This window comes from Coffea eugenioides, chromosome 1 (assembly GCF_003713205.1).
Source record: "Coffea eugenioides isolate CCC68of chromosome 1, Ceug_1.0, whole genome shotgun sequence".
NCBI lineage: Eukaryota > Viridiplantae > Streptophyta > Magnoliopsida > Gentianales > Rubiaceae > Coffea > Coffea eugenioides.
In genome coordinates this window covers 44,018,082-44,041,054 of record NC_040035.1, presented here as the reverse complement: position 1 = coordinate 44,041,054, position 22,973 = coordinate 44,018,082, and the positions used below count along the sequence as shown (strand labels likewise).

General features: G+C 36.7%; 5 protein-coding genes across 7 annotated transcripts; 1 reads left to right on the top strand and 4 right to left on the bottom strand.

Annotated features, from left to right (window-relative positions):
- Nucleotides 1-502: 502 nt before the first annotated feature.
- Nucleotides 503-1,594, bottom strand: LOC113763748 (pectinesterase inhibitor 10-like). The gene has a single exon (XM_027307665.1). The coding sequence runs from the start codon at nucleotides 1,209-1,211 to the stop codon at nucleotides 723-725; it is 489 nt and encodes a 162-aa protein (XP_027163466.1). The 5' UTR covers nucleotides 1,212-1,594; the 3' UTR covers nucleotides 503-722.
- A 4,180-nt stretch (nucleotides 1,595-5,774) lies between these two features.
- On the bottom strand, nucleotides 5,775-10,821 carry LOC113775530 (protein disulfide isomerase-like 1-4). Its single transcript, XM_027320455.1, has 12 exons — nucleotides 10,106-10,821; nucleotides 9,291-9,420; nucleotides 8,679-8,844; nucleotides 8,481-8,599; nucleotides 7,970-8,050; nucleotides 7,338-7,424; nucleotides 7,168-7,242; nucleotides 6,987-7,055; nucleotides 6,822-6,902; nucleotides 6,584-6,718; nucleotides 6,344-6,400; nucleotides 5,775-6,234 (listed from the first exon to the last, which is right to left on the bottom strand). Exons 1-12 carry the CDS (start codon nucleotides 10,708-10,710, stop codon nucleotides 6,067-6,069), a joined length of 1,773 nt encoding a protein of 590 aa, XP_027176256.1. The 5' UTR covers nucleotides 10,711-10,821; the 3' UTR covers nucleotides 5,775-6,066.
- Nucleotides 10,822-11,626: 805 nt separating this feature from the next.
- On the top strand, nucleotides 11,627-13,122 carry LOC113779091. 3 transcript variants are annotated; one of them, XM_027324533.1, is made up of 4 exons: nucleotides 11,627-11,760; nucleotides 11,860-11,979; nucleotides 12,656-12,768; nucleotides 12,885-13,122. In XM_027324533.1, exons 1-4 carry the CDS (start codon nucleotides 11,740-11,742, stop codon nucleotides 12,916-12,918), a joined length of 288 nt encoding a protein of 95 aa, XP_027180334.1. In that variant the 5' UTR covers nucleotides 11,627-11,739; the 3' UTR covers nucleotides 12,919-13,122. The 3 variants fall into 3 exon arrangements, with proteins under 3 accessions (XP_027180334.1, XP_027180352.1, XP_027180342.1); XM_027324551.1 differs by having other exon boundaries at nucleotides 11,629-11,760; nucleotides 12,656-12,807; XM_027324541.1 differs by having other exon boundaries at nucleotides 11,630-11,760; nucleotides 12,656-13,102.
- Nucleotides 13,123-13,589: 467 nt separating this feature from the next.
- On the bottom strand, nucleotides 13,590-14,508 carry LOC113779082. The gene has a single exon (XM_027324525.1). It carries the CDS (start codon nucleotides 14,340-14,342, stop codon nucleotides 13,929-13,931), a length of 414 nt encoding a protein of 137 aa, XP_027180326.1. The 5' UTR covers nucleotides 14,343-14,508; the 3' UTR covers nucleotides 13,590-13,928.
- A 4,901-nt stretch (nucleotides 14,509-19,409) lies between these two features.
- LOC113781121 (aquaporin PIP2-2) lies at nucleotides 19,410-22,444 on the bottom strand. The gene is made up of 4 exons (XM_027327012.1): nucleotides 21,993-22,444; nucleotides 21,302-21,597; nucleotides 20,056-20,196; nucleotides 19,410-19,908 (listed from the first exon to the last, which is right to left on the bottom strand). Exons 1-4 carry the CDS (start codon nucleotides 22,306-22,308, stop codon nucleotides 19,795-19,797), a joined length of 867 nt encoding a protein of 288 aa, XP_027182813.1. The 5' UTR covers nucleotides 22,309-22,444; the 3' UTR covers nucleotides 19,410-19,794.
- Between the last annotated feature and the right edge of the window lie 529 nt (nucleotides 22,445-22,973).

The following is a 22,973-nucleotide window of genomic DNA, read 5'->3' as shown; positions in this document are numbered from 1 at the left end:
GGACCCCGCCCCCGACATCTCATAAAAACCACATGCCAACCCACCACGACCATGACAATTGACAACTCTCCTCACTGCTCCTAATTCTTCTTCAATCTGGTAATTTCCCAAACTCTACTTTACACCTTCGTCGGTCATGTACATTTCAACAGCAGAGGAAACCAAATTATCCTTCAAAAACAAAAACCAAATTATAGTAATGACCCCAAGAATTTATTGATATTGACATCCATTGCATTTTTCTCACCAAAAAAAAAAGACCAATTGATGTGCTCCCCCCACCCCACTTCAGTTAAAAGACCATATATATTATTTTATTTTATTATTAGACTACAAAAATCATTACCATAATCAAACTAATAACATGATGGATTTATTCAAACTACAATTCCTCAAACATTCCTGGTCCAATCAAATTTTGAACATGTGATACGCAAGCCAACCAAAAGAATTTATTGAATCGAATACTAGTAAAATGGTCAATTAAATTGCAACTGGACAAAAAAAAAATCAATTTCTAGCACAAGAAAGTTTTTATTACGAGCAAAGTAAAGAATCAAACAAATCATGTGGCCTCCCAATCAAAATAAATCTCTCTCAACTTAAATGCCACAAAATCTACCAGCCATTAAGTATTAGTAGTCTAGACTGTATCTCTATATAGATATAGAATCTGTATCTATATATGTAATTTTTTTTTTATTACTAGTAGTACTTGAGTCCTACAGAAGTTCCCGCCGGGCGGCGTACCCAAACTGCGCCCGCTGGATATTCTGCTGGCGCTTCTTGTAAACCAATGCTCCGATCCCGACGATGCAAACTCCGGCGGCTACTCCGATGGCAATCCCGGCCTTCTTGCCCCGACTCATTCCTTCCGACGACTCGCCTTCCGCCTCTATATCACTCGAGTCGGCGTGACTAACATCGCCGGCCTCAGACGGCGACGGTGCAGGAGACTTCTTCAAGGGCTCAGTAGAATTAGCCGGAGTGGGAGCAGGCGAAGGGGAAGACTCCGGAGCCAAATCTGGCGGTGGGGCAGGAGGGGAGTTCACAGACGGCGACGGTGATTTCTTGGGCTCCAGACTTGGGACGTCAGCACCGTGGTCTGGCGACGGGCTGGGTGAAGTTTGCGGCGGATCTACAGAGAAAGAGAGTGGGGAGTTGAAGAGCAGTACGAGAAGAGCGAGGGTGAAAATGTGGAATGTGGACATTGTTGATTGATTGACTGATTTACAAACCGCTTTTTGCTGGAAGATCTGCAGAAAGTACAAGTAATAAAAAGGAGACCCAAGTACAATTGAGTGAGGAAACGGGAATGATGGGTGGAGTTTTGTTTTGGTTTCGTATGAGATCTAGTTAATTTCTGGGACTGTAAAGATCTGGAGAAGTAAAAGGGGTTGACAAAGGAGTGTGAGCGTATGGGACGGAGGCAGGGAGGGAAGGAGGGAGATAGAGAGAGACGGCAGTGGGATGAGGAGAAGAACGCGGGGGGGTGGATGGAAGGGCGATGAAGAAGATGTTTGATTTAAATATAAATAGTCCTCCTAGATTTGTGATTTCCGAGGAGACGTGAGATTGGAGGAAATGGAGTGGACTTGGGGTGCAAATGGAAACCGGGAAAGTGCTTATCAGTTTTTCATTTTCAAAGTTACCGTCGTGTGTAATTCAAGAAATTCTTCCATATCTATTTTGAGTGTCATAACTCATATCCATAATTATAATTCAAGAAATTCTTCACATATTATTCAATAATTTAAACTGTTAAAATCATCTAAGGTCTAATATATCTATTTACACATCCAATGGTAAATTAATACTCATCTTTATTTACATCAAACGATAAATTGGAATTGGTGCTTATCGATGTTGTACTTAAAAGGTTATACAGAACTCTTGAATTGCACATTATTTACACATTATTTATACATACTGATTTATTTACATCATCAATATATTTTTCAACCATATTTTAATCTCACATATATTACATCAAAAAAATGCTACAGTATTTTTTAAAAAAATTATTCCAAATAATTAATAATAAGGGTGGTATTTGACCCGCTAAATTGATCAAATATGGGTTTTGCGATTATGCAAGTTGAATACGGGTTTTATTTTTCAATACCCACAAATATCGAACCCATGCCTAAATTTTAATATTTTTAAATATTTTTATAATAAATTTTAAATTTTGCATACGTAAAAAAAATATAATGTAACACTTTTTTTTGAAGGAAAAATAATGTAACACTTTGAATTTATGTAATCGGTTCTTCATCTTATTTTACAACAGCGGTCCATATTTAGACTGTGGAGGTTATCGTCTGATGCATTGTAAGGTGGTAGTGTTTTGAAATTTCCTTATCTTTTTTTTTTTTTTGAATCTCTTATTTGTTTTACCGCTGGAGTCAAGTTCAGTGAATCTGAGGGGGCCAATGCCAATGGAAGACTACTAACTAGTATTTCATTTCCTGACCTTTTATTCCATTCTATTCTTGCGTTTCACTCCTTTTCCAATAAGTTGGACTTCGAGGGTCAATGATAATCTCCTATTCTTCTTCTTCTTCTTTTTTTTTTTTTCAATGTAATCTGCAAGTTAGAATTCAATGAAATATGTAATGTGTAATGCCTAAAAGTGCCTTCATATAAACGATTAAAATTGGAAACATCTATGCCAATTTTTTATTACAAATTAACACCCCCTCATCCAAAAAATTTTTTCGATCACATAGAAGCATTCCTCATTCCTAACTCCACGTCGAATTTTTAAAGCATATCTCTTAGTTTTACCCCTAGATTGTTCATGGATAATTAGTTGTCAATAATATTACTTGTAATTACTCAAAATGGATAAAATATAGGTGCTTCAACATGAAAGGCGAATAAGTGAAGTTATTGTTATTTTTTTGCTGTTTAAATTTGGTCTTAACTCTTTTAGTAAACAAGTTGGGATGAAAAATGGGGATGGACATTATTGTTGATTAATAGATGGAGCCTTCAGCTTTTGGCTTTTTTGGTGAAGCCCAGAATATTATAACCAAAAATGGGTCGACTGGAATTGTAAAGTACAGCTGAGTGTGGTTAATTTTTTTTTTTTTCAATTGTAAGTGAGAGTATTGAATTCTTTTTTTTTTTTTCGACACAGGGGTGTTCGGATCAATCCTTACGGGGCCCGACTAATCCCCTGCGGCCCGGGTCCGGAGCCCCAACCCGGCCCGAACACGTTAAGTGCGCGGAGGAATCCAGCGGAGCGGAGACTCGAACTTGGGATCTCAAGGGTCACCGGTGAGAGGCGCTACCGCTGGACCATTCACGCGGGGGCAAGTGAGAGTATTGAATTCAAGAACCCTTATTTACAAAATTTTATCCAATTCAGTGCTTCCCAGCTGGATCGAGGCTATAATTGTTCAAAAAGGAGAACTCATGAATGCCACATTTAAGTGGCTTGTTTCCAAAAAAATTCAGGCGAGTGTGCTGTGCATTTGTTTGGTCCGGTGGTGGTTCAGTCCCCTCCGAGTTATTTCTCCTTAGGTCTGTCCCTTCCCCTTAGTATAGAATAGATTAGGTTTATTGTCTAAACAAAAAAAAAAAAGAGAGAGAGGGGTTGACACCTAGACAGGAGAAGAACATGGGGGATGATTACAAAGACAGATACTACTACTAAACTAAACTGTCTAGATTCGAGGAGAGGAGGGATGCGCGGGGTAGGCGGTAAAGGATTTGACATTTGGCATTTGGGCTTTGGTGGAGTTTTCTTTGCAAGAGCCAAGAGGGAAGTGGCGTGAATCTGAAGCAAACCCACGAACCGGCACGACTCCTCTCAAGAGTCAAGTCTCAAGGGGAGAGGGAAACAAAAGAATGAAGAAGTTTGTAATGTTGCTCTTTCGTTTCACTCTCTTTCGCCATTGGGAGACGCCGAGTGTCAGGCATCACAAGAAGTAGTTTCATTTCTTTGGTAATCTTAAGAATCTGTTCAGATTACACAATTTCTTAAAAGTTTTGTACAAAAATGTGCTGCAACGAATTTATTTAATGTATGTGAAATAAAAAAATTATTAAAAATATATTTATAAAAAATGAAAAATTTTTAAAGAAAAATTTCAATCCACCTACTCCTAATATTGGCTGCCCATGTTTACAGTATCATGGGCAATCCATCTCCTCAAACATTTCTAAATACTACTACCGTGAATTGATTCAAAACCATTTTGACAGAAAAAATATGAAAACAAAAATAAGAAAATAGAAACGTATTAGATTGTTTGTGACAACACAAACGTATACGAGATCAGTTGAGATGTTATATGAGTTTTGATCATTCTCTATACAAATGTGACATATCGTTCAGTAGTACTTTTAATAAAATGTAGCCCCTTCTTTTCTTTCGCAAGAACAAGCCATTAATAAATCCTTACCCCACAACTTCTCAAAATTGCCCCTCAAGTTTATCGCCCAGCTTAACACAACATATTTATATGAAAATAATTTAAGAATGTAATGTTGTCTGTCTACATCGCGTCCCTTTGATATATGTTTTCATTAAGGAAATAGAGGATTATGGCTCCACAAAAACAAGAAGGAACGTGTTACCCCACCGGAAGAGCAACAAAGAAAAAGAAACTTCATTTTTTCATTTTTAGGCATAGCTAGTGAGCCGGACTTTAATAAGTCCAAGCTCAACTCACCCCCCCCCCCCCCCTCTTCCAAAAAAAAAAAAAAAAGAGAACACTTTTGAATTGAATTTTTCAAAAGTTTTCGTAGAAAAATATACTATAATGATGTAATATATGTGCAATAAAAAATAATTAGAAATATATCTCGAGAATAATTCAATATTTTTTTTTAGAAAACTAACAACCGAAAATGTGACCTAATATTTTTAAGCTTTCGGGTTTTGAACTTGTAATGTGAGGCTTTTACTCAACTCACAATAAACTTCTTATTATACATATATTGTGTATTGTGTATATAATATTATACAATTATAAATATAAATTATGAATAATATGCATGATGGGAGAGGGTCGGTTTGGGTGTAAGGTGAGAATGATTGTAAGTAAAAGTTTCTGGATTAAAAACCTCTCACTTAAAAAAAATCATATTCTTTTAATATACACATCATCATACATAAATAATATTTTTAAGTATATTTGTTTGGGCTGGATTTTGATTGGGCCAAACCTAATTATTCTCAAGTTTAGCTTATTATTTAATTGAAAATTTATAATTAGACTCAAACCAAGTTCAATCCAGTAATACGTAGGGCTCGGCTCTAAACATTTCAGGCTGAGCTTGGGCCGATTTGAACCCCACTGACAGTCCCATTCTCGAGTGACAATGGAGGTTTCAACTTCTAAACAAAATCGGGGCCCATATCTGCCTCATTTGCTTAAACCTTTTCTTTAATTTAACGTAAATCACAAGATCTACTTCCAATTCAATAGTTTACTCAAAAAGCTACCCCAAATCTGCTTTGTTTTTACTGTTAAAGGGACACCTTTACGCACCAAGAAGCATGGGAAAGATAGGATCAAAGAAGAAGGAAACTGCGTCCGTGCAATGCATAGCTTAACAATGAAAAACGATGCTTTGCTCTTTTTTGTTCACTACCTTATCTTACATTTACCATTCAGTTTTTTTGTTTACCACTTTGATTTTCATCTCTAAGTGGAAACCTCATTGGATTGAAAGTTGACTCAATATTGGAAAGCAAGACATTACCATTCTATAAATAGAACCGATGAGGATAGCATGTCTATTGTAAAGGGCTAGTATTAAAGGCAAGGAAAGATACAGTTCTAAAACTCTCAATTGCTAAACTTACAGATGGTATCATGTATACACAGTACAATTTAGGACAATTTAAGCCTGATTGGGTAAGAGGCGGCTTGATTCCTATTATTGGTCGTGCACGGCTCTCTCAGGTTACAACAACCAAAATTTTTAAATTAAAACCTAGCAAACATACCAGAAAAGGAAAAAAGAAAAAAGAAAATCGCTGATTTCGTCCATCTTCAGCTCTGTTCATTGTTCGTTCGAGTACACGGCAGCTATATGACACTAACGTCATAGTTCATCTTTTACATCTGCGGTGGAGCTTTTAGTCCCTTCTTTAGCATCAGAACCTTTGGGTGTTGGTAAGGATGTTGGTTTCTGGAGCTCGAAGGGGGTAGAAGCATGTTTCTTCAGGAACTTATAGAGTGCCACCACAGTTCGATCAGTTTCAACAGGAATCTGTAGAAGTGTAGGAATCATTGGCTTTTATCCCATACCTATCAAGTTGACAACAGAAACAGCGAACATAACAAAAACAGTAATGTTGGAATCTTTTAGAAAAGCTTACAGGCTCAGAGCTCTTATTTCCTGCCGGGAAGAAAAGAAGTGTGGGGAATCCATCAGCCTGAAATAAAAGCAATAAACAACTTACTCTTCACACTTAATTTATTAGACTATAAACCAGCACGAAGTAATATAGAGGGATGGAAAAGCATATCTAATTTCAGAATCATTGACCTGTAAGCTCATATAAATTAAACAGAAATCAAACATTTAAAGATAACTGCTTAAATGAATCTGAAATTACCTTGGCTCTAGGATGTTCATTTGTTGTTCCATCCATTTTCGCAATGACAATAGATTCGATTCCACGCAGGTGCTTGGCAAGTTTGTTATATGTTGGCTCAAGAGCTTGGCAATGCCCACACCATGGTGCATAAATCTGTTAAAATGTTTTAAAGACCACAAATTAGGAGGGAACGTAAAAGCCCTAGTCCATATATCTATAAATTAACAATAGTTGCTTTACAAATTAGAGTGCTCACCTCCAGAAGAACATCTTTTGACTCCTCCAAAACAATTTCATCAAAGTTATTTCCAACAACTATTTTGACATCCCCATCATTCTGTGGTTTGGCAACAGATGAGAAAGATTGAATAGGCAGAACTGGATGAGAAATCAATTAGGTAAAATGTTAACGACAACTTACAGTAGTAGGAATTGGATCTGACTTGTAAAAAGGTTTAAGCTTGTCTTCCAAGAAGTCTGCCCCAAATGCCTAAGGAATGAATGAACGGGAAAGTGAAACTCGCATGCTCAGAGACAATTGTACCAACCATTGCTACTAAACATGACAAAGAGAAAAAGTTACTTTAGACTAGATAGGGTACCTTGATCTTCTCAAGAGTAATCTCCCCATCAAATATGTATTTTTTAGCATCATCATTTCCCAAGAATCCAAGAACCTGCAAAACCAGAAGACCTCTTGAAATCTGACCATCAGGCAAACCAATTATGACTAAAGAAACAGGAGAAGAAAGCTGCATTTTGAAGTCATAACCTTTGAAGCATTCCCTTCTATACCAAAATAATCTGCCACAGGCCTTCCAGTATCTTCATTGTCCATCTCCACATACACAAAGATAAGCTGCAATCGGTCATCAAAAAATCAATTTTATTAGGAGGCAGGTTGTAATGCATTCTCCAGATTTAAAACATTTCATGGAAACAGAAAGAAAATTTACTGCTAAGTTTAATTTTTTTTTTTCAGGGTGTATCCCAGCTTTGTCAGACTAATCACCCTGCACCTGAAGTACCCCACCCCCCAAGAGCACCCAGGCGTTAAGAGAGGTTCGAACCCTGGACCTTGGGACCTGAATGGCTACCCCAAGACCAGGTGATCTAACCCCGAGGGGCTGCTAAGTTTAATAGTTCCTTGCATTCCTGGACGTATCGATTTCTTTTCTCTCATCTAATATGCAAGTATCGGGAAAGGAAAGCATAAATGCTTCAAGTAACAAGAGAGAGCCTTTTCAGATTGTTTAGTTTGCCTCAGAAAAGAAATCATAAGTTCAAGCTGTTCCAATGGAACAGAGAAGCAATTTATGCAATTTAAGTTGTCATACACCTTGAAATTAGTTTGATGAGTTTAGATCATATGAATATAAAAGAATCTTTGGGAAACTTGAGTACCTTTCCCTTAAAATCCTTTGCTGCCTCTTGAAATGTTGGGACAACCTTTCCTGAATCACTTGACGTAGCAAAAAGTAACAGCTGAGGACATAATGCAGTGGCAGTTCAGCACAAGAATTAATAATGATTAGCAACTAGTGATCAAGGCACACTCCATCAATCTGTGTGTAAATAATAAATATCATAGTTAGTTGTAAAAATCGTTTTCATAGAAATTAATTTTACACTTTTAAATTTAATTTTTAAGAATTTTATGAAGTTAAAAATTTACAGATAAGTAGCTTTTTGGCATGTAACCATAAATATGTGTAGTTACTAACAACATTAAAATCTCTAATAAAACCCAAAAAAAAGGAAGATAATTTTATTAAAATAACATTGCATCATTTTATCCTTTATTGTAAGGGTAAGAAAGGTAGTTCAAACAATGACAAAAGGTTAAAACCATAAGAAGCTCATGCTTTATATATTACTACGATAAGATATAAAACTAACGTATATGGAACATGACCTGTTTTTTAATTGGACTTTCAAAAATCAGAGGTGCACTCTCTCTGGTAAAAGTGGTCACCAAGGGTAGCTTGTTGGCTGAAACAAACTCAACTATTGCAGACTTGGTGAATTGACCATCTGCAGGAAGGAGGACAAAAGGATCAAGAGTTGTGGAAGCAGGTTTACCATCAACAACAGCAAACGGGAAACAACTAACCAAATAGTGTGACTTTCTCAGCCACTTTCTTTAGCAAGACCAATGCAGGGCGTTTCATGTCGGTTTCTATGTGAAACAGCTTTGCCACATTAGGATTTACAGTTTGGTAGAAGTTAACATCATCGTCAAGTTTTGATGCAGCAGCAAGTTCCTGACTCTCAGAACCCTGTAATTATTTTGATAGGAAACAAGTGACTCTCAACTTGAGACAAAGTAAATATCAAGTTTTAACATCTTAGTGGGCTACTGGCAGAAATAGGACCAAGTCCAGTCCAGAGTGTTATGTTATTTGAAGCAGCAATTTCCATGCAGGAAAATCTAACTTATCATTAATTTGTGAAGAAGCTCATAGAAACCTCATAATGAGATTTATTTAAATGCCTTATCTCAGAGACAATTAATGATCAGCAACAAAAATGGAAGTCATTTGCTTCAATACAGACAATTCGTAAGGCAGAATTTTTCGTGAAACTAGATGAAGTAAACAATAGAACAGAAGCACCTTGACATATTGCAATGTAATGACAACCCTTTAAATGGGAAGCCGATGAAGAAAAAGAAGAAGAAGAAGCAAATAATTGTGTAACTGGAATGGCTAGATCTTGTGAATACCACCAAAGAATTGAGGAAGCCCAAAACAACTTTGTCCTCAGAGGTTAATATCCGTTCTGCATCATCAACTGTAGTAATATTTCCTACCCCTGGTCCTATCTTCTTCTTAATCCAGGTCACAATTGCATCTCTGCAAAACATATTCTAATCAACACCTCCACAGCAACAACCAAATAGAAGAAGAGGTTTAACTTCATTAGCACCATGTTTAAATGATCATAAAAAGGTCAAACTCCTAAAATACTGTCCACTTCAGCGTTGACATTATACCACATCCACATACATTGACCCAATCATAGGATTACAGCAATTCTTCTGGTCGTTATCCTAACCAAACTTTCTCGAATGGACGTTTTCAAAGTCGTTAGCTTTTGATGACAATGTACCGTAACTGGATTCAGTTAGTTTTAGTACCAATCAAGCTTTCCCTGGAATTTACAAATCAATAATAAAGCTATATGTGAAAGAACATAGCATTTGTCATAGCAAAGATAACCAATCAGTCTTTTTTTTTGGTCAGCAATGATATAACACTACAAGTACAACACAACACATAGAGCAGCACAGATGTCCAATCAATCTGAAAAGTAAATTTTGAAAATTGATTCGTAAGCCTAAATAGATAGCATTTTTCACTGAACCAAAGGAAAATTTAATTTTGTAGAAGGAAAATCGTAGCAAATCGCAATCGGGAGGGCTTTGTATAGTTTTGGGACTTAGTTTCTATACAACTGCAATTGTCAGGGTCCTAACGTTGTCAACTATAAATAAGAAAAACAAAGCCATTGAGAATCAAATGGCAGAGGAATCATTACTTGGATCGTTGACCAGTGTAGGGTTTATGCTCTCCATCAGCAAAGAAAAAAACAGTTGGAAATCCTTGAACTTCATACTGCTCCGCCAGCTCATGCTGCTCGGTAGCATCCACCTTCGCAAGCGCCACCTTTTCACCCTCCAAATTCTTCAACTCCGTGGCCGCGGCGGCGTACTCAGGCGCCAATGCCTTACAATGTCCGCACCACGGCGCGTAAAACTCGACCATCGCATACTTATTACTCTCGATAAAATCACTAAAGTTCCCCTCATTCAACACGACGACGTCTTTCTCGTCCACCTTAGGGCCTAATTCTACGTCATCGTTTTCTTCCCCATCGCCGTGATCGAAGTTGGAGGGAATTTCGAAATCGTCGTAGCTTTCTTCGTCGTCTTCGTTGTCATAGCCATCATCGTCTTTCAAATGCTGGTGTTGGGAGGTGTGCTTCGATGCGGCGTCGTCGTCATCGTCAGCTTCGAGGAAGCTGAGGTCTTCGTCGTCGTCTGCGTCGGAGGGGGCGGGGGTTTTGGAGAGGACAGGAGTTAGGAGACTCGAGAAGAGGAGGAGACAGGTGAGTGACAAGAGTATAAAGAGTCGATTCGGCATTGTTGGTGGTGCCGGAGGTGAGTTGACTCGGATCGGAGACTTAGCACTTGGCAGAGTGATGACAGAGAGATCTGGCGGGGACAAGGAAACAGGGGTTTTGGACTTTGGAGAAGCGGCAGGACCGTGGATGACTAGCTATGCCGTTGTCACGTTAGTAAGAAAAGTACTCTGCGACGTCGCACCATGGTTAAGTGCAATTTGCGAGATACCTCCTGAACTTTCACTCCGTTACAAATGACTACCAGTAATTTAAATGTATGCCATATTATTTCAATCCTTTAACCCAATTTGAAGGAACTAATGATGAGAATTTTAACATGTATCAGCCTAATTGAAATTCCCCCAATGCTCCTTTCTGTTTAGTTATAACTTGAAAATTGAGGACTATGTCGAGAGTCTTAAGGCAGTTTGGGTTGATAGTTTATTTGCTAGTTAAAATTTTTATTTGCGTGTTGACAATTTGTAAGTGTATGTGGGTAATTTATAACAGATCATATAAATTTTAATAAAAAATGATTGAAAATAACTAAACTGCATCATGAGCGTCCCAAAATCCTATTTGTATAATATAAATCCACAAATTTTTTTTTACCTGGATCAAAATAGAGAAAATTATCAATTCTATTTGACAAGTGATTTTTTGAAAAATGCTTTGAATATATCTTTTCCAATTAATTATTTATCCTTTTAGTGATCTATTTATCTCATGTATGGCCTTATAAAAAGTGCTACACTGTAGAATACTTCAAGAAAATTAATCCAATTTCCAAGTGGAGAAAAAAAGCGGGGTGGGGCGTGTTTAACAGGGTCAGAAAAGCAATTCCAGATTAATTTCGGGATCAATCCTGATATAAATCGCAAACGTAGGGACTAGGAACGGGATCAGAAGTGTAATTTTCCTAAAATACATAGAGAAGGAAAGCAAAGGGTGAATTTTCCCGTTTCCGAACTCTCTTCACTCTTCAGTTCTCAAATCGGGAAATTTCTCGTGTAAAAATCCGCCGAAGATAGGCCGCAGCTGCCGCCGCAATGATCAGCGTTCTGGCTCAGGTCATCTATTTCTTCCACCTTTTTTCCATTTCTCTTTACGTTTAATCCTTTGTGTGGACGATTTATTATGGAAATGTATGGGAATGCAATGGTTGGCAGGAGCGACTACTTGGGGCCGCCCTGGGAACTGTATTCATGGGAGCTGTTATCTTTCAGCAACACAGAAGCATCCATCAATCCATTTCTGAGACTCAATCCCTATTTTTCCCTCAATATCAGGTTAAATGACTTTCGAATTTTCTTACCTTTCTTGGATTCAATGTCTGAAACCCTAACCTAAATTGAACGTTTACTTAAATTTGAGTTGCTGTTTTTCTGTTATTCTCTTCTACATTTTCTCTGTTCATTATGGAATTTACCGAATGTTTTGGCTAATTAGTGAGGAAATTATGTTGGGTTTTAATTTCAACCCTAGTTTGCAAACATATGAATTGCAGGATGTAGAAATTAAAAAGAAAATTTTGCAATACTGCTGGTAGAAGTTTGCTAATTCATAAGGATGGTGAAACTATTGCTTAATTTTTAGGAGCCATTTTACACGCTTTTGTGGTGAATGTAGACACTTTTATTTTTACATTCATTGACAACAAAAGTGCTTTTAATCGCCCTCACTAAAAACTAAGCAAGCGTTCTCCCTTTTTTGTGAAGTTTGAAACTTTTCACCATTTCTTATTAAAATTTTCCCAAATGAAAATCCCATATTTTTTCCCCTATACGCTATTTCAAAGTCTCCTGTAAAGATATGGAGTACAATCTGCATTTATGCTTTAATTCAGATGCAGAGATGTTAAAGCTTGAGATGCTTGTGTGCCAAAATCCTTTTCCTTTGCTAGTTGAAAGGTGCTTTTGTTGCTAATCAGTTGACCCAAAAAACTTCATTTTCAAATTCTTCCAGTTGAAAGGGCGAATTTATGACAAGCAACAAGGTCTTGATCTTGCTCATCTTTGGAACAAAGCTGTGGATCAGACATTTGGACCCGTCATTGTATCTCTTAGCTCAAAAGGATGGTAGAGATTCAGGGTTTATTTTGCAACTACTTCATTGAGGTTGCTATTGTTTTCTAAAACTTTCTCATTATGAGATTTACTGTACAATTTACATCAACACTGGGCGATTGCCCCAGTTTTGCAACTTTATGGCAGATGATGCTGTTTTAAGATCCTGACACCAGAGCCACTATTCAGTCTTTTGAAAGATCTTGTCTACATTGTATTGCCAAAGTAATTGACATTTTCATCCTGGGCATTTCGTAATTTTTCATGTCTGGGAATTTTTTTTTTTGTCACATAATGGCAAATAATGTATACTACCTTAAATTTCCAATATTTTCTGTTTATATTTCATCAGTCCAAACTTTTACACTTGTACTATCTTCAATCTGTCTATTGTTTCTTGTGGAGTTATCTCTAGTTTAGGGGAGCATTATTCATGTTGGTTGTTCTATATGTTGCATAACCTGAATCCACTCATGTTGACTTAAATGTTATTCCGAGGTCCTCGAGACTTTCTATGCAAGTGCATGCATCTGAGTGTCTGCTTTGTTTACCAGGGGCATATCAGTTTTGCCTGTGATGGGTGATTCTTTTATTTGAGGGGATGTTTTCCCGCTGCCCATTTTAATTGAAGTTTAAGTCAGTCAGAATAATGATCATTTACATGTTCAAAGTAGTTGAACCAGGAAATGATCATTGGTGTTGGTTTTAAACAAAGGCAGATTCAAAGTCCAGGCGCTGCCAGTTTTGTTGTCCTCTGCTTCGACTTGATCCTACGAGTTACCAGCTCTGGTATATAGTGGGTGACATATCTGCAGTTTCTTTTCATGCTTTGATAAGAAAGAAAAATTATAGCCTTTGGTTGATGTGAGAACCGCATCTGTATAACAATCCATACTTCAATATGGAAATATCTGCTACTACTCGTCAAGTATATCATCTGGATTACAATATATCACTTATCTCTACTGCAGAAATAATAGGTATCACTTGTAAAAGCATATCATCTGCACAAAGATACATGGCTTGAATCTAGAGTAGAAACGATAGCTATGGCTCATGAGCCAGATCACATGCGTAAGAACGAAAATTACAAACTCAAGCTGGCATTCTGTAAAGGCATTGACCGTGTCCCGAATTTGATTCAGCCTATTGTAAATAGAGAGAAGAACATGTTAAACGGCAGGTTGAAGCTGCTGTGCAGCTTTGGCTCGGGCTGCATTGGTCTGACGGGTCATCACAACATAGTAAACACCAACTCCCGCAAGCAGAGCAAACACCAAGCCAATAGGGATGCTAGCAATACTACCAGCTCCCAGACGCTTTTTACCTGCATCTGGTGGTGCTGTGCTTTCGTGTGCTGGAGTTGACAGCACGGTTGCTGCTTCAGGCAATGTCGAGCATTCTGGTGAAAAACAAGGGCCATTACCCCGCTGTGGTTGTGTGTCGGGATGGAAGAAGTCATAGGCTTCAGGTGAGATAGCCATTGGACTCTCGTATGCAAGCCCGTGGGGGGCTCTTTCTTGAGCTCTGGTGATGGTAGACGAGGAAAGAATGAGGAAGAGAAGCAAGGAAACTAGGGTTGTCATGTTGGTGGCTTTTGGTTTACCTTCTCTTCAATGTTAGAAGAGCAGATACTAGTACCACTAGAGTATTTTATTTAGTGTGAGATGCTTCATCTTTCAGATTCTTAATTTGGCTTTTTATAGGATGTTCAGTAGTGGTGGTTGCTTGGAGATGAATTAAATGCACAAATACCTGGAAAAGGTGGGAACTAAATGATAGACCTCTACTTGATGGATTCTTGGTTGAAATTGTGTGACTTTTGTCAATCAAGTAATGTAACGGTTTGCACAATTCTACTTTCTAGTCTCATTGCCCTTGCTGCATTTATTTTGGGATCGAATATGATTTACTCTCGCAACTAGGGACAACTGAAAAAGGTGCCCCGACTATTGAAGTTTCAAAGTTCTTGTGTAGGAACACAGCATTTTTCTTGCAGCTAAGTTATGCACTTTAATTCATTTTAAGTGACAAAATTTATACAAGCAAAAAGAATTCCTATCATGGTCACAAAATTCGCACTAAGAATTAATGGAAACAATTGAAGGTTTAATCGTATGGAGACCAATGCGAAATGGAGGTATGTCCAATTTTCTATTCACGGTTAGAATTTATCTGGTTTACTGTAGGTGGATGCAGAGTAAGAGAGAGAAATTTGAGAAATGGACTGTTCTTTCGGTTATGGATTATTATGTGGTCTGTTTCCCGTGTGGCGCTGAGAATTATGTTTCTACTCGAGTGCCTTCTCAATCAGAAAATAAGAGCATGGGGCACTCATGGCTATGTTAATATTTGTACTGATTAACAGAAATTTCATTGCAAACTTTTGGCACTTCCAACCTATTATTGGAAATCATTAGTCACCTAAAGAGACCCTAAAGCCCTTCCTCTTGTTCTGGATCATCAAACTTAATTCATCAGAAATACATAGAAAAAGAATTTTACTTACTTCATTGTTCCGGACATTATGATACTTCATTGCTTTTCACTTTTCCCCTGGAGAAATAAGGAACAGAAGCTGATTAGATGGTGGGTTTTGCTTAGCTTAAAGGCTCAGCAAAGGTCCTTAAACTCCATGTAATTGATGGGATGAGGTTAATCAACATTTACAAATGGCAGTGCCTCTTTCAGCTGTTTTGTCTTGGGACATTATTGAGGAAGCCACAAGCGCATGCAATAGTAAAGAAATCAATGTTGCATCTTCAGTCTCGTTCTTCTGCAGTGCATTTAATAATATCATGCCTTTTGCAACAGGCATGCTATCTCCCATATCCATACTTCTTTATTTTTTTTTAAATACTCAAATCCCCCTTCTCTATCTCTCTCAATAAAAAGAACCCATGTTTGTCCCAGGAAGCACTTGCCCTTGTATTAATGGGCTTTGAAGTTTGAAGCAGGTTACTAGTTTCAGTTAAATCATGAGGGTGTCTAATGAGAGAATGTTGAGCCTTCCACTTCACAAGAAGCACGGACACGAACTTTACTGTTCTTGTATTATTTCCTTCTGCATTTTCTGCAATGCCACTTTCCCTCCCATGGCCGTGAGAACCATTATGCTTGTTTCCCACAATTGAATCTTTGGAGTCGGCTCAAAAGAATCCTTCATCAAACACCACCAGGCTCATGACTAATTAATGTAAATGAAGATTATTCGAATGTTGCTATAGGACTTAGGTTCCGTTTGATAAAACTAAGTCTGAATTCTGAAACAATTAATTTGCTGTAATTTAAGCACTGAAAAAAATATATAAATGCCTAAATTTTAATACTAAACCTATTTATACTGTTTGATAAACATTTATAACTGAATGCTTAATAATTAAATTTAATAATTTTGCCCTTATATCTTTTCATCCAAAAAAGAAATAGAACCTATAATTTAATTATTTTAAAATTGTTAGGTATGTAAATGACAATATTTATTTTTAAGTCAAATTAATATAAAAGATGAAATATATTATATGAGGAGTATGGAGAAGATGTGAAAGTCATTAAAAAAGGAGAAAAGAAAAATAGAAAACTTTAGATAGAGAATATCAGGTTGTTTAATTAGATAAGAATTTTGAACATAATTAACAAACAAGAGTAGATTTGGTAGATAAGATAAGGTAATTGAAGTAATTCTATTAATTCTTATCAGAATTAAGCATTCAGTTAGGATTCTTGTGCTGAAAAAATTACACACAATTTCAGCACTGCTTAACAAGTTCAGCAGATGGATTTTCATTTATCAAACACTCAAAACATCTGAATTTCTGAAAAAGTTCAGTTTCAACACTTTTTAGTGTTATCAAACAGACCCTTAGTCCTGTGTCAAAATTGCTGGATGAGTGAAATTTTGGGCACAACACAGAAATGAAACTGAAAAATCAAGCTTGTAGATTTGTTGCTTGCTATTCTAAGATCAGTAAAACTGACAAAACCATGACAATTTACGAATCAAGAAGGATTATGACAAAAAGTTAGATTTAGAATTTTGGACAGCCTGAAAATCAAGAAATGATTTTTCTTCCTTTTCTTTTTCCGTCCTATATGTTTCTTTCATTTTGAGTATTTGAGATTTGCCTTGGGCTTCTATTTGTCAAATTTTCACCGTGTTGTGGCGAATCCATAATCCATATTGCATAGACACAAATGAAATGCTTCTCACTGTTCAGATTTTTTTTTTAAATATATGCAATGAGAATAGTAATTGCAGATTCTCTGCAATGAACAATTAATGGTATCTTGAGATTGAATGGAGGGGATTAAATATAGAACATAAATTATAATATGTCAATTTTTTTAATATTTTTTACATATTATTGTGTTAGTGTCTAAATTCTGTTCAGCCCGTGTCTACACTGTACAGTTAAAACCCGAATGTCTGATTGTAATCTTGGACGTATCCTAAATTGGAGTATAAACCGATAACGTGGCCCGCATAACACAAAAAACTGAACTGGGCTCCCAGAAACATTGGGCCCATGAATATAAGCCCAAGAGATTTTGAACTGAATAGCTGAGACACAATCTTTGTTCTTTCAAACCAAGGAAAGATCCCGACACGATTGGAGAAAACGGAGAAAGGGGAAAGTTTTTTCAGTCTGGTTGGCCCTGGATACATATTTTCAGCTAACTTTTAAACACAGACAAAGGAATAATTCTTTAATTTTTAGATCAAGTAGTAGAAGTTTTGGGTACATATTTTCAGCTAACTCATTAAATGCATACAAAGGAACAATTCTTTAATTTTTTTATCATATAGTAGAAGTTTTGTGTTCACCACCAGATGTTCATGCAAGTAGAAGGGACTTGCATTCTTTAATCATAAGGTTTTGAGTTCGAAACCCATGAGAATAGAAAGAACAACACTGAACAAACTTTCTCTCATAAAGGGTTCGATCCGACTCAAATAGAATTAGTCGCATATCATACAACGTATGCGAATTCCTGTGATTTATATCAAAAAAAATTGATTTGAGAAATGATTTGATGTGTCACTGTTAATATTTGGAAGTTTTAAGAATTACTAAGGCAAAAGGTTGTAGTAAAAGTAAGTTTTTTTTATACACTGTCACCATACATATTTTTAAAAACCCAATGCTATAAAATATTTCTACGGAGCATTATAGTCCACTAGAATTAAAAATCAATTGATCAGTTTGTTCTTCATCTTATTAAATAGGGTGAATGCGTTTCGTTTCTATCTGATCCTTCAACGTGTATTTAATTTTGGAAAATATTATTTGCACTCCATTTTTTGTTATCTGCACTTCTACCATTTATTTTATCATATAGTCTAATAAATAAAAACTATATGATTAAAATGATAGTGAGAGTGTGATTAACAAAAAAGGGAGGACAAATAACATTTCCCTTAATTTTTAGAGTTAGACAGGATATAACTCCTTCATACTCTCTTTGGTATTCCTTTACTCAAAATAAGTATTTTTCTGTAGAGTATTGAATGGTATAGAGCACAATAGTAGATCCTTTTTTTTCCTTTTGTTTGTCTGTGATAAATTTATCTTGTCAAGAAGCCGCTTCTAGATTCGAATTCGAACATGTTTTTTATGGCGTGCAATGATAAAGTGTAATATTCTTTGTATACCGCAAATAGAAGGATAAAGTGTCAAAATTTTGGAAGAATTTCCAGTTTTTACGTTATGTAGCTAATAAAAATCTCCGACCATGTTGTCATCCTTCTTTGGAAGTACACGAAATTAAAAAAGGGTTCCTCAATTGTCTAGATGATTCTGATAACCTCGAGAACCTTGATGCTTCCCTGTATATTGTGGCAAAACTCTGCCTTTCATAATGTAAGGTCAAAAGTGCATATCAATGGTCCAACAGCTAAAACCACCAACTCAGCTATATATATATATATATATATATATTTGGAAGATGCCTCTTCGATGAAGGCCATAAAATATAAAACTAAGGACAAGATAAGGTGGATTAGCTCAACCTATCATCCTTAGAAAATGACCAGGAAATAGGGACATCCCTTTTTAAAAAGTATAAGGAATTCGAGCTTCATTGACCTAACCTCCCTTTTTTTTTTTTTTTTTGAGGGTACTGATACAGTTACTTAATTGATAAAGAATCAAAAACATCATTATGCACTTCCAAGATGAACACTACAAAAGCCGACTCATCATCATGTCTTGAGCTGCTACAATGATAAAACAACAATATTGATAGTCTATTTCTTTCGAGTGATGATGGTACATACTGGTTAAATAATTTGTGGATAAGATGCTTTGCGGAAGCAAGGGATTTGACAACGCTTTTGCCTTTATTTGTTTATAGGAAATTGGAACCAGCAGCGGAATTTAGTTAGAGGGTATGTTCATGAATCACTTTTTCCTTCTTCCAAGTTTTGATTGTTTGGTTTTCTACCAGAAATCTGTTCCTTGTTATTTCACAAGCTGGAGGAGTAATTTTAAGTGATGCTTGGTAATAATCTTCAGACTTCTGTCGTCCCTCTTAATGTTTTTTTTTTTTCCTTTTTCCTTTATTCTCTCATTTTGTCCTTCTGGAAGAAGTATATTGATTGATTGGATCATTCAATATAAGACAAGACAAAGAAACAGGAATGGCAAATTGAATAAGAAACTACAATAATGTTTGATTTTCTTTTTAATTTCCTTAAAAATTCACGAGCAGACAGCACGAATACACAAAATGACAGGAGGGTGGGGAAAGAAAAGGAGAAGGGAAGTTAAACAAGAAGAGAAAGGAGTAGGTAAAACATGAGCTAAAGAAAAAGAAAAGATAAAGATGAAAACACATGGATACAAGATCCCTGAAACAAAGTGGAAAAGAGAACATCAAATCAAAAGGGTTCCAGCTAAAGACACCCCTTTTCTCCAGCTAAAAGATATTTACAATTTAAGTGGCCCTCTCCAATTTTCGCTCACAATTTGCAAAGGGACTCTTGAGGAGGACGTACACGTACACACTCCCATACCCCATAGCAACAGTTCCACGACCTCAGGCATTGCTCCTGAATGATCCCAGAGCCTTAATTGCTCCGGCTCGAAGGATGTACTGGTGGTAGAATGCAGCAATTGCAGCTCCAACGAATGGTCCAACCCAGAAAATCCACTGCATTAATAAGCACCATGCATTAGCCATGGAGTATATTAGTTAATCTGGTGACCAGTAAGAACTATATATATATATATATATATACACACACACACACATATGCATTTTAATGGGTTTACATAAGGAGGTTTTTATCTTGCTTACATGGTCATCCCAGGCCTGGCGTGATCCATAAATTACAGCAGCTCCAAAGCTCCTAGCGGGGTTGATACCAGTTCCAGTAACTGGGATGGTGCCAAGGTGAACCATGAAAACAGCAAATCCAATGGGAAGAGGAGCCAACACCTTCACAATTTAAGTATTACTATACTGTGAGTATGTGGTTAACAGATGTAATGAGTGTGGATTTTCAATTAATTGAATCAATCAGGTCAAAAACAAATTGAAAGAGATAGCCTAACAATGCCAAAGCACATGATGTCACCATGTTTCATTGCCCTTAGACTTGAAAGCCACCAGGCCAATCAGATGAGGTTTCCCGAATTTTGCGAATATTTTTTGCGTCTTAGCATGTCTTTACCACTATATAGGGTAGAAAACAGACGACAAATGCATACCCAGTCATCATGTCTTATTGTGACATTGGTGGTGGTGTTAATACAGCAATATTAATGTCACATCTTCACTGAGCAGTGATCATATATGAGTCTATTATTTAGTAAGAAGATATACATTCTTGTCACCAACACTAAATGCTTTGTAAACACATCAATTTTTTTATTTTATTTGAATAGCATAAAGGTTTTGGAGAGAAATGTTACAACATAAACTGTGGGACTATTTTTTTTTGTGGGGGGGGGGGGGGGGTTATATTAGACAAATTTTATCTATCTATAATAATAACTTCAAAAAACATCTCAAAACGTTGAAGAAATAGATGCAAATTACATTCTGCACACTAATTACGAGTACCCTTTATCCACATACTTCATAAATAATTTAAGGGAAATGATATTATATATCTAAATAAAGGAAAAAAAAATGATCCATTTTCTATTTTTTTTAGCTATATTCACAATTTTATTCTATCGCATAGTTTTCTCGTGTTTTCTTAGTAACTTTTTGTGGTTGAAGATATAGTCTAATCAATAGTCTTGTTGCATCTTTTTCCTCCAAATTTGAAAAAAAAAAAAAAAAAAAGTCTTGATTCATGGGGAGATTTTGTTTTCTCATAGGGAAAGGTGAACGAAAGTACTCGGTACTTGTTAGTTACCACTCTTCTTCTTCTTCTTTTTTTCGGTTTGTCTTTATTACGACCACATTCCTAGTCATTAACTGACAATTAAAGCTTAATCCAGCAGTAAAAGGGCAAAAAAAAAAAAAAAAGAAGGTAAAATGGCATGCAACATGGAGAGAAAATTAAGGAGGGGAGGGTAATTAAGGTGCATACAGGAATATGGGAGTCTCTGGCATTTCTCTTGGGATCAGTGGCAGCGAAGACTGTGTAGACCAAAACGAAGGTACCGATGATCTCAGCTGCCAATCCAACCCCGATGGTGTAGCCGTGAGCCACCATGTTTGCTCCGCCACCGTACCTGTTGTAGAAGGACTTTTGGAAAGCCTTCACCAGCCCCACACCGCAGATTGCACCCAGGCACTGCGCCACCATGTAGAAGAAGGCTCTGAGCAGTGAAACCTTCCTCGCCAAGAAAAGTCCAAATGTCACGGCCGGGTTGATGTGTCCTCCTGTCCAGTGTCACATGAACTAATTACAGCCCATATAAATTAAATTTTTAGCTTCTCGAAAATCTATTTCAAATATACTACTATATCTTGTTTTCTTGATATATTTGTGAATTTTAAATTTTATATTTCTTAAAAAAACTAAATAAGTATAAGTTGAGTCGAGAAAGTTGATCAAAATTATGATATATCATAATAAAAAAAATTATTGAGACGTTAAAATTAATTTGGACTTTATTGATAGTACCACTAGCTTTGGGAAATCCTAGTAACCTAATTTATAGTGGTGCTTTAAAAAGCCTTGCTTCAAGGTTCACTGCCTAATACTACTATATAAGTAGTAGTGCTAAACATAGTAGAGTAAAAATAAATGTTTAGATAAATAAAAGAAACCTTACCAGAAATACCGGCAGTGCAGTAAACAAGAATGAAGATCATGCCACCGAAAGCCCAAGCGATGCCCAGGATACCGACGCCGTTGCAGTCGTCGCCGCCGGCTGTGGTGTCAGTCTGGTGTTTGTAGCCAATAACCGTTAAGACGGTGACGTAAAGGAAGAGGAGGGTGGCAACGAACTCAGCAATAAGGGCTCTGTGGAATGACCATTTGGTCAGCTCATCCAAGTCGAAAAAAGCTGCCGGCGGAGGATCATGGTAGTCCTTGGCTGAGAACTCGCCTTGCTCCGCCGCAACTACCCCTTCAACGTCTTTCGCCATTCAACTTTCTCGGTTTGTGGGGCAGAATTTAGCCAAAAAAAACAAAAGAGAGACAAAGAAAGCGAGTGTTGAGCAGAGAGTGTGGTGAGTGGAGAAAGTGGAAAAGGGTGATATGGTATTTATCGGGGTAAGGAAAAGGGGAGAGAGACGTTAATGATTAAGATTTAAGAGCGCATGGCATTATTTAGTTGAAAATTTTCGCCGCCCAATACAAAGTAATATGGAAATTCTAGGCTTGCACGGTCCTACCATCAACACCAACGGCTGCTTCTAGTGCTAATTCTTGATTATGATGGGATAGTGAATCATCGAGGTTATTCATTTCTCTACCCAAATAAGAATAATATAAAACAAGAAGGTGGTTTAGCCGTCTGATTAATTACGAGCTAAAAATCCCATTTTACACTAAACTTTCATTTGGATTGGGAGCAATTAATGAAAAAAAGCATCCATGAAATGAAGTGGTTCCGTGCTTTGTGGTGTAACGGAGTTTGGATAATCTCCTAGTTCATTCATTAGATAATTGTTCATTCATCGGACGGACTAGACTTGTTTTATATGCAATTAGCTAAACAATTTTACTCTTTGCATAATTTTAAGGTAGAAGAAGCATAGTACTAGTTACAAGAATATAAGTGAAATTTTTATGTTTAAAAGGAGAAATT